The sequence below is a fragment of the Jaculus jaculus genome, chromosome 5 (genome assembly GCF_020740685.1).
Source record: "Jaculus jaculus isolate mJacJac1 chromosome 5, mJacJac1.mat.Y.cur, whole genome shotgun sequence".
Lineage (NCBI taxonomy): Eukaryota > Metazoa > Chordata > Mammalia > Rodentia > Dipodidae > Jaculus > Jaculus jaculus.
The window spans coordinates 118,504,034-118,530,162 of NC_059106.1; the positions used below are offsets into that span (position 1 = coordinate 118,504,034).

Genomic DNA, 26,129 nt, shown 5'->3' on the forward strand with positions numbered 1-26,129 from the left:
CCACACACACACACACACACATACACAATGATGTTTAGTCAATATGTGGCCTTACTCATGCCCCAAGCAAGTTGTTGAATAAAATTAACCATTATAGGGAATATTTTAATAAGTAAAATGGAACTAAAAAGCAGAAAGCTGCCAAAAGAAGGTCCAGAACTTTGCAGGGATGCCTGGGCTATCTTGCTCTGTGGCCCCATCAACTCCTTGTATTAACTGGCTTCTCTAGATTCCTAAGATTCTTCACTAGTCCTATTTGAGCATGTTCATTTTCAGGGCAAGACTGAAGCTGTAGTCAAGACCTCTGGTTCCAGAGGCCATGTTTTTGCACGAGCCTAGGCCACTTCTTTACTTACCTAAGCAAATGTTCATGGAATCAATAAAAAGCCAAGAGTAGGCGAGTTCATTCATCCAGAGACTTACAAATGCCAAACCTAAGTCATTTGTAATTTTTGTCTGTGGTTGTGAAACTACTGGCAAAAATGGAAAGAATGTTAGTTCTCATGGCTTGGTTCTGCTTGCCTGCCAGTTCCCCTGGCATGTCTGTAAGTACAATTGAAATATTATTTTCAGATGAAAAATTAAAGAATACTATCATTCTCCAAGTCTTTCTCTCTGATTTCTATCCCAGAAGAAATAGGAAATTATATTTTTTCATTTTGATGTTAATCAGGTGATAAGTCTTATATTTATGAGGTAATTTCAGTCAGCTGCTGGTCTTTAAGAGGCTAAGTGGTGTTGCTGCGTATGTGCATGCATGCATGCACATGTGTGCCATGTTCATTGTGCTTTATTTTTCTGCTCTACTTTCTTCTTATTTCCCATAGCAGTAATTGACCCTCTTCCATATTAAAGACCCCCCAAAGGTAGAAGAAAGCATACACAGCAATGCTGGAGTCATCTTCCATGTGATTATCTATGTGTGGCCTCCAAGGAAGTTACTTCTGGAGTTCTGTTAATTTCTGACTTTAATCAGAGCCCGAAAGCCCCTAATCATGCTTCTGCACTTGGTAATGGCAAGTCTTTTCACAAACATCTGGTAAGAAAGCATAGTTAGGGGAAGTGCTTGATGGACAACAGTAGTTAAGCCCAGCAGCCCTTGGACAGAAGCCTCTGGAACATGATGTACTCCAGCTCACAGGAGGACATAGCAGGGACAGTTTGTAGGGGAAATGGTCATATGAGGCCAGGACATGGGATCAGTTTCAGAAGGCCTTAAAATCCTAGTACACTGATCCCCATCTGTCAGTGAAAACACTGTTTTCTGTGAGTCAGCCTATTCAATGCATAGACAGGCATTCAACTAGGGACTTTCTGATTAGCATTGTAACCCCCATGTGTGACAGATGGACACTGCAATGAGTAAGGTGTTGAATCTACCCCACATCCACTCTCCAGCAGTAGTTAAGCTGCGCCGGCAGAGCAGAGGGTCCCAAGAAGCCAGTCCCTGAAAGCTAAGGTGTTCCCTTTACCATGTCGAGGCCTGAAGGTTATGCTGGACTTGACATTCAAACACTAAGTTCTGGTCAAATATCTGTTGGTATCCAGGCATTGCACCAGGGACTAGGGGCATGAGGTAAAGAAGTCATGCCTTATGTCTTGGAGGACCAGCATGGTGGAGAATGGCTTCTTGGAACACACTGGGACACCATGGATCTGGTCTAGGCAGGAGAGCTTTGGAAGGAATTGTCCATTATTCCCTGACAAGGCCGGAACTTCTGAGAGCAAGGTGTTTGGATGGGTGCTGAGAGCACCGGTGAGAAAGACCCACACAGGCTGCCAGCAGGCTCACAGACAATCCAACTATGGGAATATAGAGAAGGAAACAAGAGTATTAGAGCTGTGGTATTGTGTAGAGAACTGTGTAAAAATGCATGATTTAAACAGAATTGTAGAGGAAATGTTTATGCACATTATTTATCAACATTACTGAGTTCTACTTACATCATATTGAATATTTGTTATTGTTTTTTGTTTGGTTTTTTTGAGGTACGGTCTCACACTAGCCCAGGAATTCACTATACAGTCTCAGGGTGGCCTTGAGCTCACAGCAATCCTCCTACCTCTGCCTCCTGAGTGCTGGGATTAAAGGTGTGCACCACCATGCCCGGCCACATTTGTTTTTTGTGGGTTTTTGTGTTTGTTTTTTAAAAGCAAAGCTGTAGATTGAAGGCCCTTGAAACTTTGCTTAGCTGGTCTGGGCAAGTCTGAGACTGTTCAGCTGGGTTTTTTTTAGTGGTATCAAATAATTCAGACAAGTACTTGCAACATGGGCACATATTAGATATTGTGGACTGCAGTCATTCATTCATGCATTTGGCAAAGTTACTGAATTCTTACTTCATGCAGGCACAGGTGTAGGTATTGGAAATATGATACATCAGTAAAGAAATGTAGGTAATAAATAACTTTAACAATGTTATAGTAGCATTAATAATATAGCAATAACAGTGATAAAATAACTTAGTAATGCTTACTATATAACAATATGTAAATAAGAATAACTTTAGGACAAAAGTAATAAGATAATTTTTGTTGTCTTCTAGCACGCTCAAAAGTCAGAAGGCCAATGAGAAAAAATGAAATTTAGAGTTGTCTGAATGATTCTCATCCAAAAAGGTGGTATTTAAGTAAGAATCACTGAAGAAGATGGTGCGAGTCTATTCTTGCCCAAGGGTGATGTGTTTCAGCATAGAGGGGTCAGTGTAACTTATGTTTGTGAGAACCAGCAGGGAGGCCAGTATGAAGGAACCCAGAGACCAAACGGGGAGCATAGGATGACATCAGAGAGGCCATAGGGAAGAGAAGACATGGACTCTTAATGACTGAAAGGGGGCCTATTGGAAAGCTTGGACCAGAGGAGGATCATAATGACACTTGGGCATTAGTGATGTTGTTCTGGCTGGAGAGGCAGACAAGCAGAGGGCAGGGTGGAACTGTCAAGCCTTGTGTGAGGAGATCCTAGCTAGATGAGGACTGATAGGTATGGAGGGATTCTGGATACATGTTCATTAAGGGTAAACCAAAGCAATTTCCAGAAGGATTAGATGTGGATTATGAAATAAGGAGGCTAAGATGACTCGGTGTTTGTCCTACGAAAAGTTGGATGCATGGAATTGTCTTCAGCTGCTATGATGTCCATGGGTGAAGGAGAAATGGTAAGAAAGTTGATGAATTTAAGCCATAGTATTGGAATTAGATAATTAGAGGTCCAAGCTGAAAAATCTAAATTTTAACTTTTCCAGAATACAGAAATGAATAGCATAAAGTTAAAGAAAGACCATCAAGAGAGTGTCTTCATGTATCATATAACTTGGAAATTGAGAAGGAACCAGCCCAAAAGACTAAGCAGCTGCAAGGAGTATAAGAGACTGGGTCTCTAGTGTCAAGGAAATGAATATTTTCTAGAAGGAATGGTGACTCACTTGTATGAAGCACATATAGTACCATGGATTTAGTAGAGATGAAAAGCTAGAACAGACCTTTGGTTGTAGCACTGTAGAGGTCAAATCCTTCTTTATGACCCGCCCCATAGATGCACTCTGCTTGCCTCCTTTACCTGCTTAGCTGACATGAGGTGCTTAAATCATTGCATCTCCTACAGTCCTGTAGACACACTAGCTCATAGGCTGATGTGCATGAGTGAACACCTGCATAACAGGAACAATGATTATAAAACAGATAAGCATTGTTTATAAAATGCAATAGAATGAGTATGCAAAGATAGACTGTATAACCCTTCCTACTTTCCAGGGAGAAAAGATGAATATACTCTGTTACAGCAAAAAATGAAAATGATTGGACAAAATTACGAGAATTCAGAGGACAAAAATTCTTGTCCCTGGAGGTCAAAGTCCATGGCTGTTGTGGCTTTTGAGTTTTCTCGTGAAGGAGGAATGGGATTTGGAATCATGGAGGTAGGGTGGAACAGAGTGTTTGACTTAGAGAGAGCATGGGAGCCAAGGCATGCAGGTGGGAGGCCAGAACAGTAGCACCGAGCCAGAGGTAGGTCCTAAGGGGGAAAGAAAGCAGTGGTGGATAAGGGTAGAATTTTGGCCAGTGACCCAATGTGGTGAGCCTTGGAAATGTGAAGCTGTGTTCTGATACTAGTCATGGAGGGGTTTGAGCCATGAAGAGATACAGTAAAAGGTGAGCTGCTTCAAGAAGAATCTCTTGGCTGTGTGTGCAGAACCATCCAGCCAAGAGATAATGATAGTTTTAATCAGGACAGGGGCAGTGAGAGTTAGAAAAGGGGACAGATGAGGGACACTGTAGGCACAGTGGCATAGAACTCAAGAGTGTAGGGTTGTGGTATGGGGCTGGATCTCTGAGCCCACCTGAAAATACACAATCATGTGCAGCATCCTTGACCACTACCATTATGTTCTTGTCACCCTCACCCCTTCCCCACCTTTTCCTAGCATGTGTGATCAAGCCTCACTTCATTAATGACATGAAGCCTAGTTATTTTAGGAGCTCTTTGATTAACACCATTTCTGCAGTAAAGAAACAAAAGAACACTGTGCATCATTGCAGACTCTCCACCTGACCCTGCCCAGGTTAATGAGGCAAAGGTGGAGCTGGAGAGCTAGCTTCTTCCCATCCTGCACTCTCTAGTCTGCTGGGATGCACAGCATCTTTAGGAACTGTTGGGCAAAGCTGCTTTCCACATCCAGAGAAGGCAACTCACAGGGTGCCCCCCTCCCAGCACCACACCACACCAGCAGGGCTGTAGGAAGCCCATCTGAGCAGATGGAGCTTTCCACTCTGCCTCCATAAAGCTTAACCCAGAATGCCTGCCTGCTCAATTTCCCTAGAAAACCTGCCCCAAAAGTATGGTGTCCTGGATTCTCTCAGTTCCCAGCTGGCCGGATGTCCTGGGACACAGTGATGGCCCATAAGGGGATCGTCACATGTTTCTAGAGGTTGGAGCCTCAGCATAGTGGGGGAAGGGTCTGGCCTGTAGCCAGCCCCAGCATCTCTATTCTTGTGGCAGCTCCAGGGAAGTGCCCCAGTGGCAAGCAGGCAGGGCAGGGAGGCGAGACTAGCTTCCTCTTGAATCTTCCCATAAAAGGATAAAAGAGCTGCTATCTGGTCGGCATTGGGTAGGATGGCTGATAATAATTTAAGTGTGGATTTTTTTTTTTTTTTTTTTACTTTTTTGCAAGGATGTGTGTGCGTGTGTGTGCAGGCATGCCCGCTTTCACACAGTTTGAAGTCTGTATGTGCTAACAGATGGATCCAGCCTCATCTTTTTATCTGGTGTTACAGAAGATAAAACTGAAACTGGGTGACATGCTGCCTCTTCAATTTAAGGCAGAAAAAAATAAAATAAAGAAGCTCTTCAAGGGAAGTCCTTATGCTACAAAAGAATGGTCCAAATTCTCAGTCTGGCATTGCTTGAATGGCAAAACGCAGCAGAACCATTGCCAGTGGATTTTCTCCTCCCCCTCCCAGACTTCTCCAAAATATATGATCTCTTGTCAGAAGTAGGCCAGGCTTGAAGGCAATCATGAATTATATATCAAGGGACATCATTACCAGTAGTCTTGAACAAATGCCCCATGGTTTAAATTTTACAGGTTTTTTATTTTTTTCCTTCAGTGGCAGCAAGTTTTGCCATCACATTCACCCTGAGATGGATTGGGAAAGTGTTTTACAAAATGCACAATGAGCGGTATGCTAATAAAGATGATTGTGCAATGGTTGGGAGCCATTCTGAAAGAAAGCTTTTATCCCCCACTCACTGCCTGCACTTCAGGTACTGAGGCTGGGTGCTGTGCTGGTCTTGTCTTATTTCCGCAGGAGTCAAATACATCCAGAATGAGGAATGATGGAAGAAGGAAGCTGAGATCACCCGAACATTCTATGCCATCCTCTATGGGAAAGACCTTGTCATTTCATTTGAATATCAAATGTGCTTCTCCCACCTAGGTATTCACTAAGATTTTTTTTAAAGGGGGGCTTTGTGAAAGTTCTCCTTTCATCTGAAAGTGGAAACACTCGTGAGTAAATTAGAAAGGAGGATATGGGGGTCCTGGTATTTTGCATTCTTAACACTGTGTATACATCTGAAAATTAAAACAGAACTTCCAGAAGCACAAGTAGTGGTCACATGACATAGCAGTTGTAATCCAAAGCTTCTTAAACAGTGGGTCACATATGGGGTAGCATAACTGAACATAGAGTCCTGAGAAATTTGGCAACAGGTTTCTGAACATGTGACAACCAAAGATTAATTTAATATCAAACGTGTAATGAATCCAAGGTGTTTCTCACAGCACTAGCATGTGTTATATTGTTCAACCTCACTGCAGTCTTGATTCTGAACACACACACATGCACTCGGCACTCGCTCACCGTCATGTCACACAACCCCAACACCTTGGCTCAGATTCAAGATTGTTGGATGTTATGAATTGTGGTGTTTTCCTGCGCATGCAAAGTTGTCTGTTCTAGAAATACAATGGTTTAATTAGGGAAAACAAAGATTCTTTTAGTGTCTTCTTACTATATTTCTCAGGATGTGAGTATGAAATCAACACATATTTGATTGAATCATTAGATAAATAAAAACATCAATCTCAGTATGCAGTTTTGCTATTGTCAGTAATAAATAGTAAAAATTCTATGTAAGTAAGGAATTGCTTTAATGACATCTCATGATTTGTTATCAGTAAATGTTTGATTTGAATACTAGCTTTACATAACTATTTCCCAGGGTTGTGTAAAACTTCCTTGGGCTAAAAGAGGATATGAATGGGAAAGTTTAGGAAGATCTATTCTAAACTGGAGGTGCCACAGCTGATGAAATGGCCTTCTTTAGTCACCAGAGTCTCCTTCCTATGCACTTTTCTTTATTTTGTGAAGTTCTGAGTTCCCAGTTCTTTTGTCTTGAGAAGAGCCAGGCATAGTTCCCTATGTGGGCTGCTCTTTTAAAACAAATCTTTGATAAAATTTTATCAATAGTCTCACTTTATTCTTGTTAACAGTCTTGTGATACAGAGGGTTCATGATGTTTTCCCCATTCTAAAGATGAAACATCACTTTTTCCCATGTAATAACAGGTAAACCCCTGTGTTTACAGTGTAAACCCCTTAGAAGAATCTTTCAAGCTCCTTGTGGTCTTCTCAACACATGCTCCATGTCATAGTCCAGGCCACTCTCACACTCTACCCCCATCATTTTCTTATTCTCCTGCCACACCCAGTGATATGTAGTTCCTCGCAGGAGAAGTTCCACCCCTTCTGTCTGTTTTAATGTGTGTGCCTTCTGTCTGAACATCTTTCTCCCATTCCTGGCCTTAAGTCCTCCATCAGCCTGGCTAAGTGTCATGCATATTTAAGTCTCAGGTCAAACACTAGTCCTTCCAAGAAGCCTTTACCAGCCAGAATCCCAATGTGTAGTTAGGGTCATGTGCCCAACACTGTATATTTCATATTAGCTCTGTTTCCCATTCAGGCAGGTGCAACACTGTAACTGTTGGATCATTTTGTAGCAGCTTGTGAGGTGTTCCCAAACAAGGATGAGGGGCTGGGAGATGGTTCATTCACTAAAGCACAAGTTCAGATCCCCATCACCCAGGTAAATGCTGAGCACTGTGGTGTGGTTCTGTAATCCCAGCCTTTGAGAGACAGACGGGTTAATTCCCAGAGCAAGCTGGCTGGCTAGACTAGCTGAATTGGTGAGCTCTGGGTTTGCGAGACCCTGTCCCAAAAATAGGGTGGTAAGCAATAGTGGAAGACCTTGACCTCTGCCCTCTACGTGTACAAATGTGTACACATACACTCACACAAACATGTGTCCAATGTGTCCACACACATGAACACATACACACCCCTAAAAAAAAAAAAAAACAACCAAGGATGAGCTACCTCACTTTGTTCTCAGAACTGTCTACAAAGAAATACAGGAAGCTAGAGAGAAACCACAGATGGGTCTCAGTGACATTTGTCCTCCCTATCCTTGCCCTTCTGTCCAGATATATTCCAGGCAAGGACTCCACACACCCAGCCATGACTGTCCTGTGTGAAGTTCATGTGAATGGCCACACCCAGACCCTAAGGTGAGGTCGTAGCTGACACCCCCTTCATCACCCTCACAACTCTGGCCCTCACCACCATACTCAGCTAATGTCCTGAAGGAGGTGACTTTCAGAGCCTATAGTTTTTGATCTGACCTGAGTTGACATACTTCTTGATGAGCAAGCAGGTCACTCTGGGAGATTGAACACAGAATTCACACTCAGATGCTCTGTACCATTGACTGGCTCCATGAATTCACATTTGCCCAACTTCTCTGAGCAAAGGTGTTGGTACATAAAAGTTATGTATAAATATCTTCCATCATTAGGGTAAAAGTTCAAGCTTGCAGTTCAGTGCGTGAGGGATTATCAATGACACATCTGAGTGACTCCCCTAACCCACCGTGCCAGTCAGTTCAGGATGCTATAACAGAGTGCATAGCCCAGTGGCTTATGCAACAGAAATGGGTTTCTCACAGTTCTGGAGCTAGAAAGCCTAAGATCAAGGTGCCAGTGGGTCTCATGTCTGGAGAGGGTCTACTTCCTGGTGTGCCAATGTTTGTTTCCTAATTATGTGCTTAGGTGGAAGCAGTGGGGAAGCATCCCTCTGGAGTCTCGCCTCGTAAGTGTCAGTTCCCAATCACAGAGCTCTGTCCTAGTTCTTTCTAAGGCCTCACCTCTATAAACCATCAAAATAGGGATTTGGGCTTCAACATACAGTTCTGAGTGTGTACAAACATTCAGTCCCTAGCAATTGTTTTACTGTTGCTTTAGATATGACAACCTTAGACTAAACTGAAAAGAGATATTTAGGCCTGAGTTATAAGGATCAAGAAATCCATTTGTTGTCTGGCCAAACATGTCTTCTCTTAGCCTGGATATCATCAGAGCCACCATACTTGAGGTATGAATGAGAAACCAAGGGATGGGTGGAGCAACACTCAGCCTGAGGACAGGCAGCTTTAGCTATGATGTCTGGGAACGTCTTTCCCTGGAGCTATGTAACTCCCCACTGTGGCCTTGGGTCATATCTGGATTATATCCAGATATATTGTTCTGAGCCTCAGGCAAGCCATGGGAAGGGAGTAGAGAGAACTCAAAAGCCATTCTCCTTGATAGGGTGTGAGAAAGACATCATCAGGCCTGAGGATCGAACCCCCTCCAGCCCCATATACATGCACCAGCCATGGGGTCTCATCTACAAATGAAAGATGGCCAGCAGATCTTGCTCAGGTGGCTTCCAGGTCTGGCATTCAGGAAATCTAATTTATAGCTGGGCATGCTGTCTTTCACAGACCAGGAAGGGCGAAATTATCCTCATTACTCTGTTTGCAGTTCTGGTGCCTACAAAGCCACTGGATCTGCCACATATAGAATTAGTTCTGAGCCCTTGGGCTTTTAATTAAAAGGCTTTGTGAGTCAGAAGGTTTTTAGTTGGCCTCACATCTTCGGGAAACACAGAGGGAGGTCCCTGTTCTGTCATCTATCCCTTTAGAAATCCGCTGCCTCTCCCAGTGTGAGAAGGTGGATCGGGAGTCTCCTGGGGTCATCCTGCAAAGGCTTGTAGCCAAGCTTCCCTCCAGCTCTGCACACAGGCCTGGAAGCTCTGAGTCAGTAGGTAGGCCTCCTGCAATGGCTCTTTTCCACGAAAGGGCCTGAGTTCGGCCAGCCCTGTGGGATTCTTTTGCGGTTCTTGGTTCTCGCCACAGCTTGTTAGTGTTTCTTAACCAATGCTGTTTCCACTTTGGGTGGTTTGTGCTAAATGCATTTTCCAATCCTCAATGGTACAGGGAATGAAAGAATTGTCTAAAAGAAAAAAAAAAAAAAAGAAAGAAAGTGGTTTTGAAAGTGTCGAAAGCAAGTCTGCCTGCGGCGTGTCTGTAACAGCTACTTTCCCAGAGGAGAGCTAGAATACCTCACCTTTCACGATATTTCAACTCATGTTAGAAAGGGACTTAAATAAAATTACTTTTCTGACCACTGCTGCCAGGGTCACCCAGTAGTGTTTATTTATCTGAGCTGAGTCTTGGGGGTTGAAACTTTGTACCATTCGTTCATGCTACCTTCTAGAGGAGGTGACCATGCTCATCAGTCTTCCACCTGGTGTCACTGTGAAAGGTGTGTGCACTCTGAAATGTCATCAAGTTGGAGAATCTGCACCATGACTTAACTAGACCCATTTGCTTTTCCCACAGGCCTCTGTCAGAACCTGTGTTGCTCGCAGATCTGTGTTAGGACACCAGCTCGTCTCATACTGCTACTGCCAGCCGTCTCCTAGACCACAGAGTTCTGCCCCATTCCAAACTTGCAGTGCTCCTGCCGAGAGACCTCAGGTCCTTTCTTTTCCTTCCGGGAGCTCATGTGTGCAAGGAACTTGACTGAGCTTGTGAGCCTGAAGTTGTCACATCAGGAAATCTCATTGCTCAGCACTGCTGACATTTAGGGCAAAATACATCCTCTTTGTTGTAGAATGTTCTCCTGGGCATTGTGGAATATTGAACAGTAGCCAGTACCATCATACACAGCTCAGTTGTGAGGCACAAAAACATCTGCACACATTGCCAAATGTCTCATCAATGTTTATTGTTACCAAAGTGCCCTCCTGTCTTTTTCAGAAAAAAGGATACTGATGTTCTGGTAAGAGGAAATTTACCCAGTTAAAACAGTGAGCTGGAAACAGTTACAACTGCAATTTAAATCTCCCACCTTCTCATGGATCCATTCAGGGGTGTGGTTGTAAATGCTTAGTAATTGATTCTCTGTGATAAAATAAAATTGATTGGGGCATATGCCAATTTCCATAGTGTACGCCTTCCCATCATGGCGGGTTTCATGCCTGACCTCATTGAATGTGAAGTTGGGAAGACATACACACTGTTGACTCTGGTGTACTGGTGTAGGGTTTCAGAGTGCCTGTGGCCATTGTTTACACAATGACCATCACTGTCCTCGGGTTCTCTTCTGGGCCTCATTCTTCTGTTCCAAAGGTAACTAGCTACCCTGTACTGTAACACAGTATGGAGGAAGCGTTAGCCTGGTAAGGGTTTTTTTGTTTTGTTTTGTTTATTTGTGCATGTGCATGTGTGCGTGCACACCCATGCATACATGCACCAGAGCCTCCTAGAAATGAACATCAGGTGCTTGCACCACTTTTTGCATCCAGTTTAGGTGAGCAGGTTAGGGTTTAAACCCAGGCTGGCTGGCTTCTTAAACAACTGCTTTTAACTACGGAACCATCTTCCCAGCCTATTGCAAGTTGCACTAGCTAGAGTGGAATGTTCTCCTTTGCATCTCAAGTGACAATTTCTTTCCAGTCTTTCCACTTAGGATGTTGTAGAAGCGGTGGGGGCAGCTGTGGCCGTAGAGTAGAAGCCTCAAAGTCTTCATCATAATGAAGAATCTCTTGGGCAGAATGAACATACGGGTAGGGAGTGGGTGCCATTGCTCAGGCTCCATATGATGAGTGCCAGGATTGGGAAGCACCATATGGAGATGATCATGGAACTGTTTGATATATCACTCTGGAGCCTAGAAGATGGTTTTGGCTAGAGTTATGGTTCAGATATGGGCTGTGATGTCTGTAATCCTTGTTTCCCACCTGGGAGAGGAGAGATGGTAACCACTTCCATTGTGGTGGTGGAACAAAAGGATTGTCCAGCCTGAGTGTCAGATGCATACTTATTGCCAATTGCTCCTTGATGATCTGGCTTGTTTTCATGACAGCATACACTTATGACCCTGAGTACCTAGTCAGCCCTTAGTTGTTCTTTTTGTTGTTGTTAATTTTGTTATTAGTTTTTTGAGGTAGGGTCTTGCTCCAGCCCAGGCTGACCTGGAATTAGTCTCAGGCTAGCCTCAAACTCACAATGATCCCCCTACCTCAAGTGCTAGGATTAAAGGCATGAGCCACCATGCCTGGCTTTCTTAGCTGCTTTACCTTGACTATGTATGGTTCAGGACCACATGTTCCTGGTAATCTTCTCTCTGTGTTTGTCCTGGGAAAGTCTGGGACTGAAGAAGACTCATAGCTAGTCATCCACAGGTTTATGGTCTCCTCCTCTCTCTGGTGTCACCCCATTATATAATGTTTGGTAGTACACGTTAGTATGACTAGACCATAGGTAGCTCCAGAGAAGGCATAGAAATTATGGGCAAATGGATTTTATCCTGAAGGTATTTAAAGGGATCTACGTAGGGAAGACACATCATTAGATGTATGCCTTGGAAAATTCTTTCTTTGTTCAGAGGTTAGGGCTGTGGCCCAAGCACAATTAAACTGGGTGCGAGCTTGGTGCAGAAGTCCAGTCAAAAATTGGTGAAGCAGCACAGGGGTGCTAGGTGCTGAGTGACAGTTTAACAAGTGTGAGGAAAGTGCAGAAAGGAGAGAGGTCAGTGTGTGCTGTAGTACTGGGTTTCAGATAGACTTATTAGAGGAAGTAACTGCTGTGGTCATTCAAGGCAGAAAGGGCAAAGGGAACATGTAGGCCATTTGTATTCTAGAGAACATGAAACTGTAGTCAGTCATCTTTGGGCTTCAGCTGAGAGTTTATGCACCGAAAGGATCTCATCAGCATGGACTCATTTATGGAGAGATGTGAACATCTGGTTTAAGAGCATGGATTTTGTTAGAAGGTAGTGAGTCGCACATGGAAAGTGCATTTGGCTCTTGTTGCTCTCTCGGGGGACCTTATCCTTATCCCTTTTCATATTATCTATCTGCTCTTTCTTCCTTTCTCCCCATGACAAAGTGTGCAGTGCCTGGGGTCTTGTTGTGAAGCGGTCTTGTTCCCTAGGTTTCTGGGCTCCACAGAATCCCTTCATCTGAGAATGAATGAATCCCTTAATGTTGATCATGTGACTCCTGATTTGCTTCTCAGCAGGAAGCCCAGGACCCACAGCAGCTGTGCCATTATCTGGAGCAGAATCAAGCGTTTCTCTGGGAGGCCAGAGGTGACTTTGTCAGCACTGCCGACCAGCCGGTTCCCAGCTGTCGCAGGTACCATTGAGACTTCTCACATTCTCTTCTTATCAAAGGTGGTGGGAGGGGAGTGTCCTGTTTCCCCAGAGCCTGTTTTGTGACAGTGTATTTGTCTCTGCGGTTCATGTTGTTCATGGAGGTAAAGATCACCATCACTGGAGTGTTGAAGTAAAGTGAGATTTGAGTTTCCTGTGGAAAGTCAGAGAGGATTTTTCTGGGAAATGGGGTGAGTTAAATACCCTTGCCTTGAGGAAACTGAGGTTCAGAGTGTAATGTGATGGGCATGAAGCAGCACAGATAGGAACTGGCCCTTGAAAACTTAAGTGGGTCACCCTGGGATGTCAGCATGCTCCTCTTGGCTGGACACTGGGCATGCTTCTTGCAGAGGTCAGCCTTGAGAGAAGATTCGCCTCTCAGGTGGCTGCATATATGAAAGGTAACACTTCACCACTGAAAGGCTGTTCTTGCTGTGGCCTGTCCCAAGGTCCAAACAAAGGTCAGCCCAAGCCCCTTCAATATGCAGAGGGTAGTGAGTTCCTTAACCAACATGTCTTACATAGGTGTAGGGTAAGAACAGGAGGGGCACTGGGTAGATGGCTCAGTGGATAAGAGCATCTCTGCACAAACATCAAGACCTGAGTTCAATCCCCAGTAAGCAGTTCAATTCCAAGGACTTATATAATAATAAAATGTTCAAAGCTGGCCATGGTGACGCATGCTGCCTCGCTGGAGGCCACCCTGAGACTACATAGTGAATTCCAGGTCAGCCTCAGCCAAAGAGAGACCCTATCTCGAAAAACCAAAAAAAAAAAAAAAAAAAAAAAAAAAAAGAAAAAGAAAAGTTCAATTTCCACAAAGAAAGTGAAGTGTGGTCATTCATACCTGTAACCCCAGAGACACAAGTATCCCTGGAGCTCATTGGTCAGCTCATCTAATCAGAAGTTGGCCATGCTCCAGGTTCAGTGAGAGGCTCTGTCTCAAGGAAATAAGGCAGATGAGCAATAGAGGACACCCAACATCCTCCAGTGACCTCCAGTGATGCTCATGGGGCATGCACATCTGCACACAGATGTTTATACACCACACACACACACACACACACACACACACACACAGACACACAGACACACAGACACACTGCACATATACCACATTAATAAATTAATTAGAAAAGAAAGAAGCTCTCAGATCTGCATCTCAACCTGCTGTGCCTCAATCTTGGCTCAGCCCTGTGCCATAACCTGGGTTTAAATGAACACTGTACTTAAGCTCCCAGATAGTGTCCCATGCCAGCCGTCTTGAGGCAGATAGATGTGAGGAACTCTGAGGTGATTGTGGGGCTCGTGGAGTTTGTTTGTAGGTGCTGCAGCCCTCTGCAAGGGGTGCTTGAGCAGCCTGCAGTGAGTTACTGGAACTTAAGCAACAGATCTCTCTCTCTCTGTCTCTCTCTCTCTCCATCTCAGATTTTGCTCAGAATTGTGCACCCATGTGACATTCCCTGCTTCCTTACTGTGGGGCAATATTGGCCTCAAACCTCTGAAAACATTATTTACACCAGATGGTCTAAGAAATTTTGTCCTACTAATTTAGGACAATCCTATTTGCAGAAGTTCAAACACTTTAAGTGGTAGGCAGCCTAACGACACTGAAGTAGAGCTGCTATTCCTACTATGGAGATCGGACTACCAAAGCTCAAGGAATGTTAATTTTCATGCAGCTGAGAAACACTCAAGACCCCAGGCTCTTGCCACTGCCACACCCTACCCCACCCCTTAACCACTGATAAAAACTTGATGCACTATGTATGGGGTACCCTCAAATCCTTCCCAACAGCACTGAACTGTTCATTGTCCTTAAAGAGCCAAATTTAACAAATTAAGCCATCCATTCTTCACCTTTGGACAGAGCTCTGGCCAGTTTCAATAACCCATGAAAATGAGTAAGATCCAATTCCCTCCTCTTAAAGAATTGCCCATCTAGTGGTAGACATAAAGCATGAAGACAATGCTATGGTTCTTTGGAAGAGAAATCTCATTTGATTTTCAAAGTAGCCCAAAGAGGCTTGCTGGTTTGTATCTCCAGGTTATCTGCATTTAACCAGAGTTTCATCTGAATATCAGAAAATACTGGCTAAGGATTACAACAAAGCTCTTGCCACTCCTGTGAATAAAGCATTTGCATTATGTCAAGCCATCCTCATAACTTGCCTCTCCTGGGGATGGTTAGGCACAGAATCCACAGTCTAGACTATTTCTCTGCCTTACTGTTGCCTTCCCTATGGAGACAAGGTAGGGTGTCACATGCAGACATTTCTAACTTGTTGGAGTTGTGCCCCTTACCACTTCACAAAGCTGACACTCCTGTCTCTTCTTCCCTAGGGAGACAAGAGAAAAGATGAAAATGTCTAGTGCATGCCATTTAATTGCCATGTTACTCAGAGCTGTCAAGAGGAAGCCAACTTCCTTGGGTTTCAAATACATGTCTTTCCCGACTCCCCCAGGAGCACTTTAAGTGAAGTTGATGGGGCCGGGGAAGGATTCCACCTGGCAATTTGTTTAGGGAGAGAGATGAGTGGAGTTAGTGGAAGGTTCCAGCAACCTTAATGGCTACTTAGGGGGAACAATGGTCATGAACCACCTGGGGAGCCTTAGAGCAGAGAGGCTACTGTTACCTAGCTCTGGAACCACCAACCACTTGTACCTCTTTCCCCATGCGAAACCTGGGGCTGTCACTGTCAGGAAGGCCGAAACCCTCCTCCATGTAGCAGAGCCCAGAAGCCAAATTCAAGTGTCTAAATTCAAGCTTCCCTATTCACCATTAGTACAGAGTGGCCAGTCTCAGCCTCTCTGAGCTGCTGTCATCTGTATATGGGATCTCAGAAGGAAACATCCAGGAAGCATGTGCAAGGTGCCCAGTTCAGACCAGCAGCTGAAAGAGAGGACTGTTGATGACCAGTAGAGACATTTTCTTCAGATCAGAATCACAAGCAGATAAAAAGTACCACCAGGTATTAGCTTATGCCTTACCAAAGGACTGTGGCTGCCCAGCCCTGCCTCAGCCCAACCCCAGTCCACAAGCCAAGTCATGTCCCATGATTAGGATGCATTCCAGAAATGGTCCCTTGAGAGAATGGTTGCATGGCCATCACTTTCTTGTTAGTATTTTGTTTCACCTGTATTGGTGTTGGATTCAATACTGACTTCCTGGTTTCAGAATAAAAGTAGATGCTTCCTCTTGACTTGAGGTACTTAAGAAGATGGGTTCTTGGGATGAAGTAGAACAGACATGAGTCTTAAATGCTACCTCCTGTCTCACTGAACCCAGGGGAGGTGCTTAAGTGCTACACTGTCCACCCTCCAGGTGGGGCTGGTGTCTGCTCCAGTGCAGAACTATGTGCTGGCCCCAGAGGACACTGGGATTCAGATCTCTGCAGGAGATTCATCTCTCCCTCTCTCCTGAGAATTAAACAGACACTATTTCCCACACTGCTGGCCCATCCAGTAATCTTTAGCTATTTAACACAGGAGAACAACAAAGTCTTTACCACTGAAGGACTAGTTGATCATCAGAGCAACCAGAATTTTAATCTGAGTTGCCACCAATCAAAAGAACCTACCAGTACTTCTCAAACTAACCCTAGTCCCACCCTACCCATCCAAACACATGACTACTTGGTACTCAAAGCTCATGAGCTGTATATGACAAGCTCAAAAATGTTAGAGAGTATAAGGAACAAAAGGAGAATGAATTGCCGCAAAGGAGTGTTTGTATGGATAAGAAACTGGGGAAATGTCCAGGAGAGTTCCAACATAACTTGACATGAGAATGACTACCCCACAGGATTACATCTGGCCTGGTGTGTCTGGGTCAATCCTGGGTTGCGTCTCTTATCCTGACTACATTATGAGTAAGGCTTCATCTGCGATATCTATGTTTGAATGATAAGGGCATTGTGATTACATACGACCATGTACTTGGAATTAGTTAATAGCTCTGAGTATAGATATACATGGCGAGTGGTGTGGTATATTTCAGTAATGTCTTATGTTTGATACTCTAATAACTCAGAAGCTGGCTGTGCGTTAGCACATGGACAAGTCACTCCACTATTTCACAGTAGTGGGCTTCAAGGTGAGATCTTGGGCCAAATGTCAAGTAAGCAGTGGTTCACATCCTTTCACATAGCCTACTACTTTTGGTGGGGCTTTTTGTTTGTTTATTTTTTTGTTCATTTATTTGGTTTGTTGGTTTTTCAGAGTAGGGTCTCACTCTAGCCCAGGCTGACCTGGAACTCACTCTGTCAAAGCTGGCCTCGAACTCACAGCTATCCTCCTACTCATGCCTCCCAAGTGCTGGGATTAAAGACGTGTGCCACCATGCCCCGCTTAGCCTACTACTTTTGACCTTTTATGAAATGATTATCTTATCTCAACTATAAACTAGGAATAATCCTATGGGCTTCATACTTAGTGATTACCATAAAGCATCTTTTCTTTCTTTCTGACACATGATTAACTGCCAACCAATACCAGCTGCTGGTATCATCATTAATTATTCCAAGATTGTTACTGTTCGACCTTTATTCTTAGCATCTATGAAATGGTAAGAGATAATTCCTGTCCTGTGCTGTGTCCTATCCCATCAAAGACTGAAGTTAGCCAGCCTGAAATCACTGGAAGGGTTGTGAGTTAGCTGTGGGCAGAGAAAGGCATGCCTGCCAGCCAGCTGCTCTGTCCTTTGGGACACAGGAACTGCCTTCTCAAGGCATCATCCTTTCCACCCACCCTGATGAACCTCCCATTGCAGACCTCCAGAGCCCATCCACTTCCTTCTCTCATTAGTAAGGCTGTGTAAACACCAAGACTAGGATGCCATTTACTGGTGCTGGCTGACACCAGTGGGCTGTGGTCCAAGAAAGACCAGGGGCTAATTTCCCCATTCTGTTTTGAGTACGTCTCTTCTCCTCCTTCCTTTCTGAGTAAAGCATCCCCTGTTCCTAATGCCTCTGCTTTATTCTATTTCTTTCCACTCTTTTGCCTTTTAGCCATAGCTGTAAGAAAGGGAGTTTTAGAGAGTGGTTAAGAATAAACATTTCAGCCAGAGTGCCCATGTTCACAAGCTGACCCTACCACTTAAATGCTGACTCTCTTGGACAAGAGACTTAGACAGTCTCTTCCCTAGATCACTTATTTATAAAATAAATATAATGCCAGCCCAGAGCTGGGAGGTTTTAGGGAGTGTCAAATGGGTACTCAAAGCTTAATGCACAGTAGGTCCATAATACATTGCAGCTACTATTTTGTTTGCTTGGCCCCTTCATACTTGGCCATCTTGGTTGCTATTCGGTGTATTGTAAAGATTCCTTGGGGAGCACTTACACTGGAAACCTCACAGTGCTCTGGGGAATGGGACACTACAAAGAAGCCACTCCCACATTGGACCTCAGATCCTTGGGGCAGGAATGTGCTTTCTTGGGCCTTTGGCCCTCTCATCATCTAGCTTCCCTTTGCTTCTGTTTCCCTTGCACTGCCCTTCCCTTGTGCCACTACAGCCCCTCAGAGGGAAGACATTCAGCTATAGGCAGCTGTCCTTGGTCCCTCCTCTAGATGGGATGGGGTGATAATGAAGCACTGAGAGAATAACTGGCCTTGAAGCCCTCAGGTGGTGCCTATTCCAATCTTGGTTCTGTGGCCCTGAGTAAGTCATTTCTTATCTCTGGATTCAGCTTTCCCCCTTTTTTGTTACATGTATCTTCATGCATATATATATATATATATATATATATATATATATATATATGTATGTATGTTCATATGTGTGTGGGTGCACATGTGTGTGCAAGTAGAGGTCAGAGGATAACCTCAGGAGTTATCCTCAGGAACCAGTTAACTCTTTTTTTTTAATTTTTAATTTATTTATTTGAGAGCGACAGACACAGAGAGAAAGACAGATAGAGGGAGAGAGAGAATGGGTGCGACAGGGCTTCCAGCCTCTGCAAACGAACTCCAGACGCGTGCGCCCCCTTGTGCATCTGGCTAACGTGGGACCTGGGGAACCGAGCCTCGAACCGGGGTCCTTAGGCTTCACAGGCAAGCGCTTAACCGCTAAGCCATCTCTCCAGCCCCAGTTAACTCTTTTTAAGCTAAGAGTCTGAAGCTCATCTTTTAGCTGGCCAGGGAGCCCAGGGGATATATTTATCTTTACTGCCCCAGTGTTGGTATTTCAGAGGCATGCCACCACACCCAGCATTTCATACCACCACACCCAGCACTTTATGTGGGTACTGGTGGTCAGACTCAGGTTCTCATACTTGTAGGGTAAGCATTTTACCACTGAGTCATCTCCCCACCCCTCAGCTGCCCCGTGCTTATATCTCTTTCAGGCTGAGGAAAGGAGCTGATATTGGAGTGCACATTGCTGGTCATCAGTTGCTAGGGGAAGGCAGCCCTGCTGCTTGTCACTAGTAGGGTCCATTTCCTCTAGGCATGGAGGAGAACCAGAGAAGGCCATCCTGGCATCCACATTCACAGTAACAAAAGCGAGTCAGGGTGGAGGGGTCGCCATATTCTGTGGGTTCTTCTCTCTGCCAAAAGGAGCATCTGAAGTTTCTTTCCCTACTTTGGTCCCCTAGCCCCACCCCTAGTGGGCATTTGGGCTGGGGTTGTTCAGTGAACCGTCAGCCACCACTTCAAAGAGCTTGGATCCTTCTCAGAGATTCACTTATTCTGTGTTGCTGTGTTTGTTTGGACATTGGGGAAATAATTTACAGAAGCTGGGGCAGATTGCCGGAAATCTATTTGCTGAGGGACCTTGTGCCTGCCCTTACCAGACTCGTGTGATCATGTTCAGAAGAGGAGATGAGGCTGTGGTGAGAGCTGAGTCACTGTCCCTGTTATCCAAATACTTAGCCCCTGGACCAGAGCCAAATCGAGGACAGCAAAATCATCAGAGATGCAAGTTTCCTGGTTCTTTCTCTGGGTTAAGGTTATACATTTTATTAGATTCCCAAATGGACAGCTGGCTTGGGAGAACTTGAGCGTTTGCTGGTTAGGGGCTCCGTATTCTCTGCACCTTCCTGATGCCCACCAGAAAACTATAAAGTAGAATTAGTTTTAAAGTATCATTAGGGTTGGCCTGAAGAGATTGCTCATTGGTTAAGGCAATTGTCTGCAAAGCCTAACAACCCAGGTTCAATTCCCCATTACCCCTGTAAAGCCATATGCATAAAGTTGCATATGCATCTGGAATTCATTTGCAGTGGCTAGAGGGCCTGGTGTGCCCATTCTTTCCTCTCTGTCTCTTTCTCTCTCTGCTTCTCTGTCTCTCTCTGCTTGCAAATAAAATAAAATAAAAATTATTAGGCCTATTTCTGGGTGATGTTTCCACTTAGCAGGTGATGGCCATCTTATGTGATGTGTATTTGGAGTCAGGGGACATCCATTGGTATCTGTAAGTATGCAGAATGGACACAACAGATAGAAAATACTGGAGCTGAAGCTTAGCTGTGGCATTGAGGAGAGTCAGAGTTCTGACCCTTTGAGTTTTGTGGATCCAGTCAGGAGCCTTAATCCCACTTATGCCTCCTGAAATAGGCTACAATTTGTAAATGTTTGAGAGAGGAAGGAAGGGGCAGGAGTAAGCTCTCTCTGATGGGTGATCACTTTGGGAGTTCTCCTTTATTCCAGATCTTTTGTGATTTATCTGGCCTCTCAGCCTACTCCAAAAAGTGAAGTAGATGATCTCAGTCTCTGACCCATCAGAAATTCACTGTCTTGGGTGTCTTCACCCATCCATGTGTCCTGACTGTACTCAGAGGCAGGAAATGAAATTAATGGGATACCAACAAGTAGTGCACAGGACCTCTTTCTACCACACCCTATTTTCCCAAAACATAGGTCCCAGCTCCACATGACTGCTCAGAAATCACTTTCTCATGAGGCCAGGGACATTTTCAAAGTGGCTTTGTTTTCTCTATCATTTCCTTCCCTCCCCCCTTCACTTCCTGTTTTTTTCTTCCTCTTTCTCCACCCACACCCCATCTCTCCTGGCAAGTCCCTGATGAGAACAGGAACAAAGCCCAAAGGGTTGATAATTATGACTTCCTACAGTGCCCTCTGGCTGTGGTTGCTCAGAGTTGGGGCTAGCCTTGTCTCCCAGGACACCCAAGTCCCATGGGAGCTGGGCAGCATCTTGCCTTTCAAAGCACCCCCTCCAAGAATTAATAAAAACAGAATTTATAATTATCCATGTCTTTAAAACATTTACAACTTTCAAAGAACATTCTTATGCATTTATGCAGGAGAATAACAACTCCTGATATTGGACAAAAAGTAGATTAGATATAAACCCTTTATTGCTTTGCACTTAATTTTTTTGTTTTTTTAAAATTTTGTTTTGTTCATTTTTATTTATTTATTTAAGAGTGACAGAGAGAAAGAGGCAGATAGATAGAGATAGAGAAGAGAGGCAGAGAGATGGGTGCAACAGGGCCTCCAGCTACTGCAAAGGAACTCCAGACCCGTGCGCCCCTTGCGCATCTGGCTAACGTGGGTCCTGGGGAATTGAGCCTCAAACTGGGGTCCTCAGGCTTCACAGGCAAGCGTTTAACCGCTAAGCCATCTCTTCAGCCCCTGCACTTACTTTCTTTACGGTTGTATAAACTATTCTAGCTGTGGGAAACTCAGTGTCCTAGTTCTTTGGGAAAATGGAGTTAATAATACCTAACAAAAAATTCTGAGACCAAATTGAGAAAATATAGCACCCTCATGGAATGTTTGGCAGATATGTCTATTTTAGTAAGTATAAGCTCCCTGCTTTTCTTCTTGGATTTGCAGATTAAAACAGAAGAAGGGCTATTCGGATATACATCAGCTAGAAAAATCATTCAGAAATGGAATGCCTGGGAAGGGACTCCATATCTGTTAGTGAGAAAAAGAGAGAGAGTTTTACTTGATGTCACAAAAACACAGAGCCCCCCCCCCCCACTGATATGTCCCTAGTTCACAATATTCCATGATAATATTTGTCTGATGAAAAATAAGCTTATCCCATCCACTTGAGGTAGACTGTTTTTGTAATCTAGTTTCTCTGTTGTAAAGCCATAAAAACAGCAGTTTGGGGGAAAAAATGCCACATCCCTTTTTGAAAATCTGTTTTAAAAAATAAAAATAAGGGCCAGAGAGCTAGATTAGCAGTTAAGGTGCTTGCCTGAAAAGCCAAAGGTCTCAAGTTTGAGTCTCCAGGATCAATGTAAGCCAGATGCACAAAGTGGCACATGCATCTGGAGTTCATTCATTTGCAGTGGCTGAAGGCCCTGGTGTACTCATTTTCTTTCTATCTGCCTCTCTATCTCCCTCTGTCAAATAAATTGAATCAGTAAATAAAATAAAAGTAAAAACTTCCCACTCTGGCTGCTCTTTAAAAGCTCCAAAGCCAGAAGGTTAGAGTTTCATCTGGATTCTACTCCAATTTGCTGAACCAGGAGGTTACTTTCTTTTTCAAACCTCAGTTTCCCCAACTATAGAATGAATGAATGGTTGTCTCATGGACGTCTTCCAGCCATGGTCATCTTTGATCCTGTGGCTTGCTGTGCTCTGTTTAGAAGTATATTGTGACCAGAGGAAGACAGGAAATTGCCTCTCGTAGTAACTGACTTACATTCACTTTCAACAGGATATTACTCCCTCAAGGACAGACTCTCAGGGGCCACAGTCGTGACTTGGGGAGCCATTGGCCGTGTCCTCACAGCTGTTCCACTGGTTTGTTCCCTTGCCTGGATTGGTGACACACACAGAACCTCTAGAACCATTCCCAGGTAATGCGCTGCTAAAACAGATAGCCCAACTGTAACTAACTGTACCTAACGTGCCTGACTGTAAAATGTTTGAAAGTCCTAAGCTTGATCAGCTGTTCATATTGGTCGTCTTGAATAGAAGCTTTGCCTTCTAGATCACATTTAAAGAAAAACAAATAAAGAGGATATGGATAAGAATTGCCATGCCCTTCAAGGAAAGTGTGATTTTCAAGCAGTCAAGGCCTCTGTGCTCCTGAGCTGCATTCACTCTCAGAGAATCTGGGCCATTCTGGGTCTTTGAGATGTTAAACTGTGCAACAGAGTTGGTGTTTTAGTCACTTTTTCCTTGCATTATCCTTTTAAGGTGAAGCCCAGATGAGTTCCTTTCTGCCCCTGTTGGCTAAGCAAATCTAGACAAGCAGAAGGGAAGTCCTTGTGGACAGCCAAAGTCGATTTAGGTGTCCTCTTAGAGACTCCATTGGCACCCCATTTGCTATAACTTTGTGTGTGTGTGTGTGTGTGTGTGTGTGTGTGTGTGTGTATGCTTGTGCTAGCACTCTACTTCTTGGGCCAAAATACCTGACAAAAGTCAGTTTAAGACAGGAAGAACTTATTTACTCTTGCAGTTCCAGATTACAGTCCACTATGACAGGGAAGGCATGGCAGCAGAAATTTATGGCAGTTGCTCACATTCAGTCCACAGTGACAGAGTGATGAATCTCCATCCTTCACCAGCTCTCTCTTTTTCATTCAGCCCAGAACCCCCACCCAAGGAAAGGTGCCATCCACAGTTAAGGTGGGCCTTCCCACCTAATTAATGTGATAAAAATAAACCCAGAAACTAACCTAGGTGAGATAAGCCCTCACAGGTGATTCTAGATCCTATTAAATTGGCAATCAATGTAAACCATCACAGTGTATGTTCACGTGTGTGTGGGCACACTTGTGTGTATAGTTGCATGTGTGTGCATGTGTAAGAGGTTGACATTAGGTGTCTTTCATGATCACTCTCCACTTGATTGAAACAATCTCTCACTTGAACCCTAGTCTATCTAGTCACCTTGTCTAAGGGTCTCCACCTCATGAATTCTGGGATGAAGGCAAGCCACCCCACCACATGGTATTTATGTGGATGTTGGAAACCAAACTCAGGTACTTGTGCTTGGATGGCAAGTGCTATATCCATTGAGCCATCTCCCCAGACCCACTATAAGATTTTCAGGAGCAGATGCAATTCAGGAGGTTGTGTTACAAGAGCACTTGCAGCACACAGGCTTCAGTATATCCTTCTAGCACCCTCTTCCTGACCAAGAGCAGTTGCTTCTCCCACAAGGCTCTCCTTTACTTCCCCCATCAGTCGTGAACATTTTTTCCTGTGACGAAGGTCATGGCCACATCTACTTGAAATTTTTGATTAGATTCTTATCTGATATGGCCTGATATGCCTCTCAATTAATTAAAGATCTGTGGGGATTCAGCTGTCTGTACAGGGGCATATTAACACATCTCCCTTAAGTGGTCATGATGCACCATGACAAGACCAGGAAGCGTGACAATGTCCAGGCACTGAAATCACCACACACTTCATTCTGTTATTGCTTGCTGGAGTTACCTGTTTCTAACCTCTGTCCTGAAGCACTTTTTCTTTCTTTCTTTTTCTTGTGTGTATGTGATATACATATGCATGTACAGGATTGCATGTGCACATATGTGTGTGTGAGTATGGAGGGCAGAGGAGGTTTTTTTTGACATAGGATCTCTCGTTGAACCCAGAGCTGACTAATTCAGCTAGACAAGCTAGCCACCAATCCCAGGGTATCCTGCTGCCTCTGCCTCCTCAGTGTTGGGATTATAGGTCTGTGCCACTATGCCCAGCTTTTACATGGGTTCTGGGGATCCAAATCCACATCTTTGTATTTGCATGACAAGCAGTTTACTGAATGAGCCATCTCCATAATCCTGAAACTGTTTCAATTAGACAATCCCAAATTTCCTTCAAAGCTAAAACCAGAAGCATGTCATGAAGTCCAGCAGAGGACAGACGGTAAAACAAAGTGACTGCTAATGCTTTTCCCAAAGCTGACTTCCCAGGATCTGAGCACTGGACCTGCTCTTATTCATTCTTTGATGAACAGCCTGGCCTTGGGCTTCTTCCTTTAAAGTGGTGCCTGAGCTATGGATCATCCAGAGGAAGGGCCTTGGAAATTAAGACAGACCTCACTTTGCAACTGGGCTGCATTGATTGGCTTAGTGGCCTTGCTTGGATCATGTTAAATTACTGAGCCTCTATGTCCCCACCTGTAATATGGGAATAGTGCCTTTGTACTAGAGGCTGGTGCTGAGGAAGTAAAAGACATAATGTGCTTGCTTAGTTTGTTGCTTCTAAAAGACTATAAAAAGGTTATTTCTTTTCCCCACCCAACTTTTGTAGCACTACAAAGTGGATTCCATGAACTGTGTGCCTATAATCTACGGACAGGCAATGTCCTCAACATCAAGTCCCAACAGTTAAAGACTAAGCTGTCATTGGGCTTTGTACTTCAGAGCATCTCTTCTTGCATTTGGGCTTTGGCTGGGTCACCCGCCACAGCTCAGTCATTTGGAAGGTTTACACTGTGCTTTGTCATATCCTACTCCCCCTCCCCTAGCCCTTTGACTCCATCCCTAGGGCTCTGACCTACCAGATACATTCTGCCTCCCTTCCACAAGCTTCTTCCCTTAGCCTAGCCTATGTCCAAGGCCTGGAGGCTGGGACCACATGATTTGGGTCAGTTTATCCTGGTGTTGACACTCAGCCAGACAGTTCAGTTCCAACCATATTTTCCTCCAAGTTTTCTTCTTCTCCCTTGGCTGTTAGCTCTCAGGGGCATTCATCCATCTGGTCATCTACTCATCCAGCAAATATTTGCAGCACATGTGTTTTGTGGCAGGTGCTGCTTAGTGTTAGAGATATAGCACAGAACAGAACAAAGTTCCTGTTCGCAGGCAGATAGCATCCATGGAGGGTCAGGGATCAGGAACAAGTAGCAAGCATGCAAGTATTATAGCAGGCACTTTCTGTGCAATGGGAAAAATAAGGGAGGCAAAAGTAACTAAATAAGGCCAAGACACAGAGCCAGGACATTAGTATAGTAAACAGGCATTGCTGTGTGGTATAGAAGGCTTCCAAGATAAGACATTATCCCAGCAGGAACCAAAAGAAGTGAGGGAATGAGTCAAGAAGGAATCACTGGGATAAAGGCTCTTGGGAACTGTGTTTTGCCTTTATGGAGCTGAAAATAGGCAATGGAGCAGGAGAAATGCAGGGGTGGCGGAAGGAGGTGAAACAAACAGGG

The 26,129-nt window shown here is 44.3% G+C and overlaps 1 protein-coding gene across 6 annotated transcripts in view; it reads left to right on the top strand.

The window, feature by feature from the left end:
* The window catches only part of Cyria (CYFIP related Rac1 interactor A), a 111,480-nt gene that overhangs the window by 21,639 nt on the left and 63,712 nt on the right, over positions 1 to 26,129 (top strand). The window contains exons 2-3 of one of the 6 annotated variants that reach the window (XM_045149844.1): positions 12,901 to 13,019; positions 22,674 to 22,815. Coding sequence is in view for 2 of the 6 variants with exons in the window: in XM_045149841.1 (XP_045005776.1) it covers positions 10,219 to 10,356; positions 12,901 to 13,019 (257 nt within the window). In the remaining 4 variants the exon portion in view is untranslated. Of the gene's footprint in view, positions 1 to 10,218; positions 10,357 to 12,900; positions 13,020 to 22,673; positions 22,816 to 26,129 lie in introns of all 6 variants that reach the window. The other 5 variants (XM_045149845.1, XM_045149841.1, XM_045149842.1 and 2 more) reach the window with 5 other exon arrangements.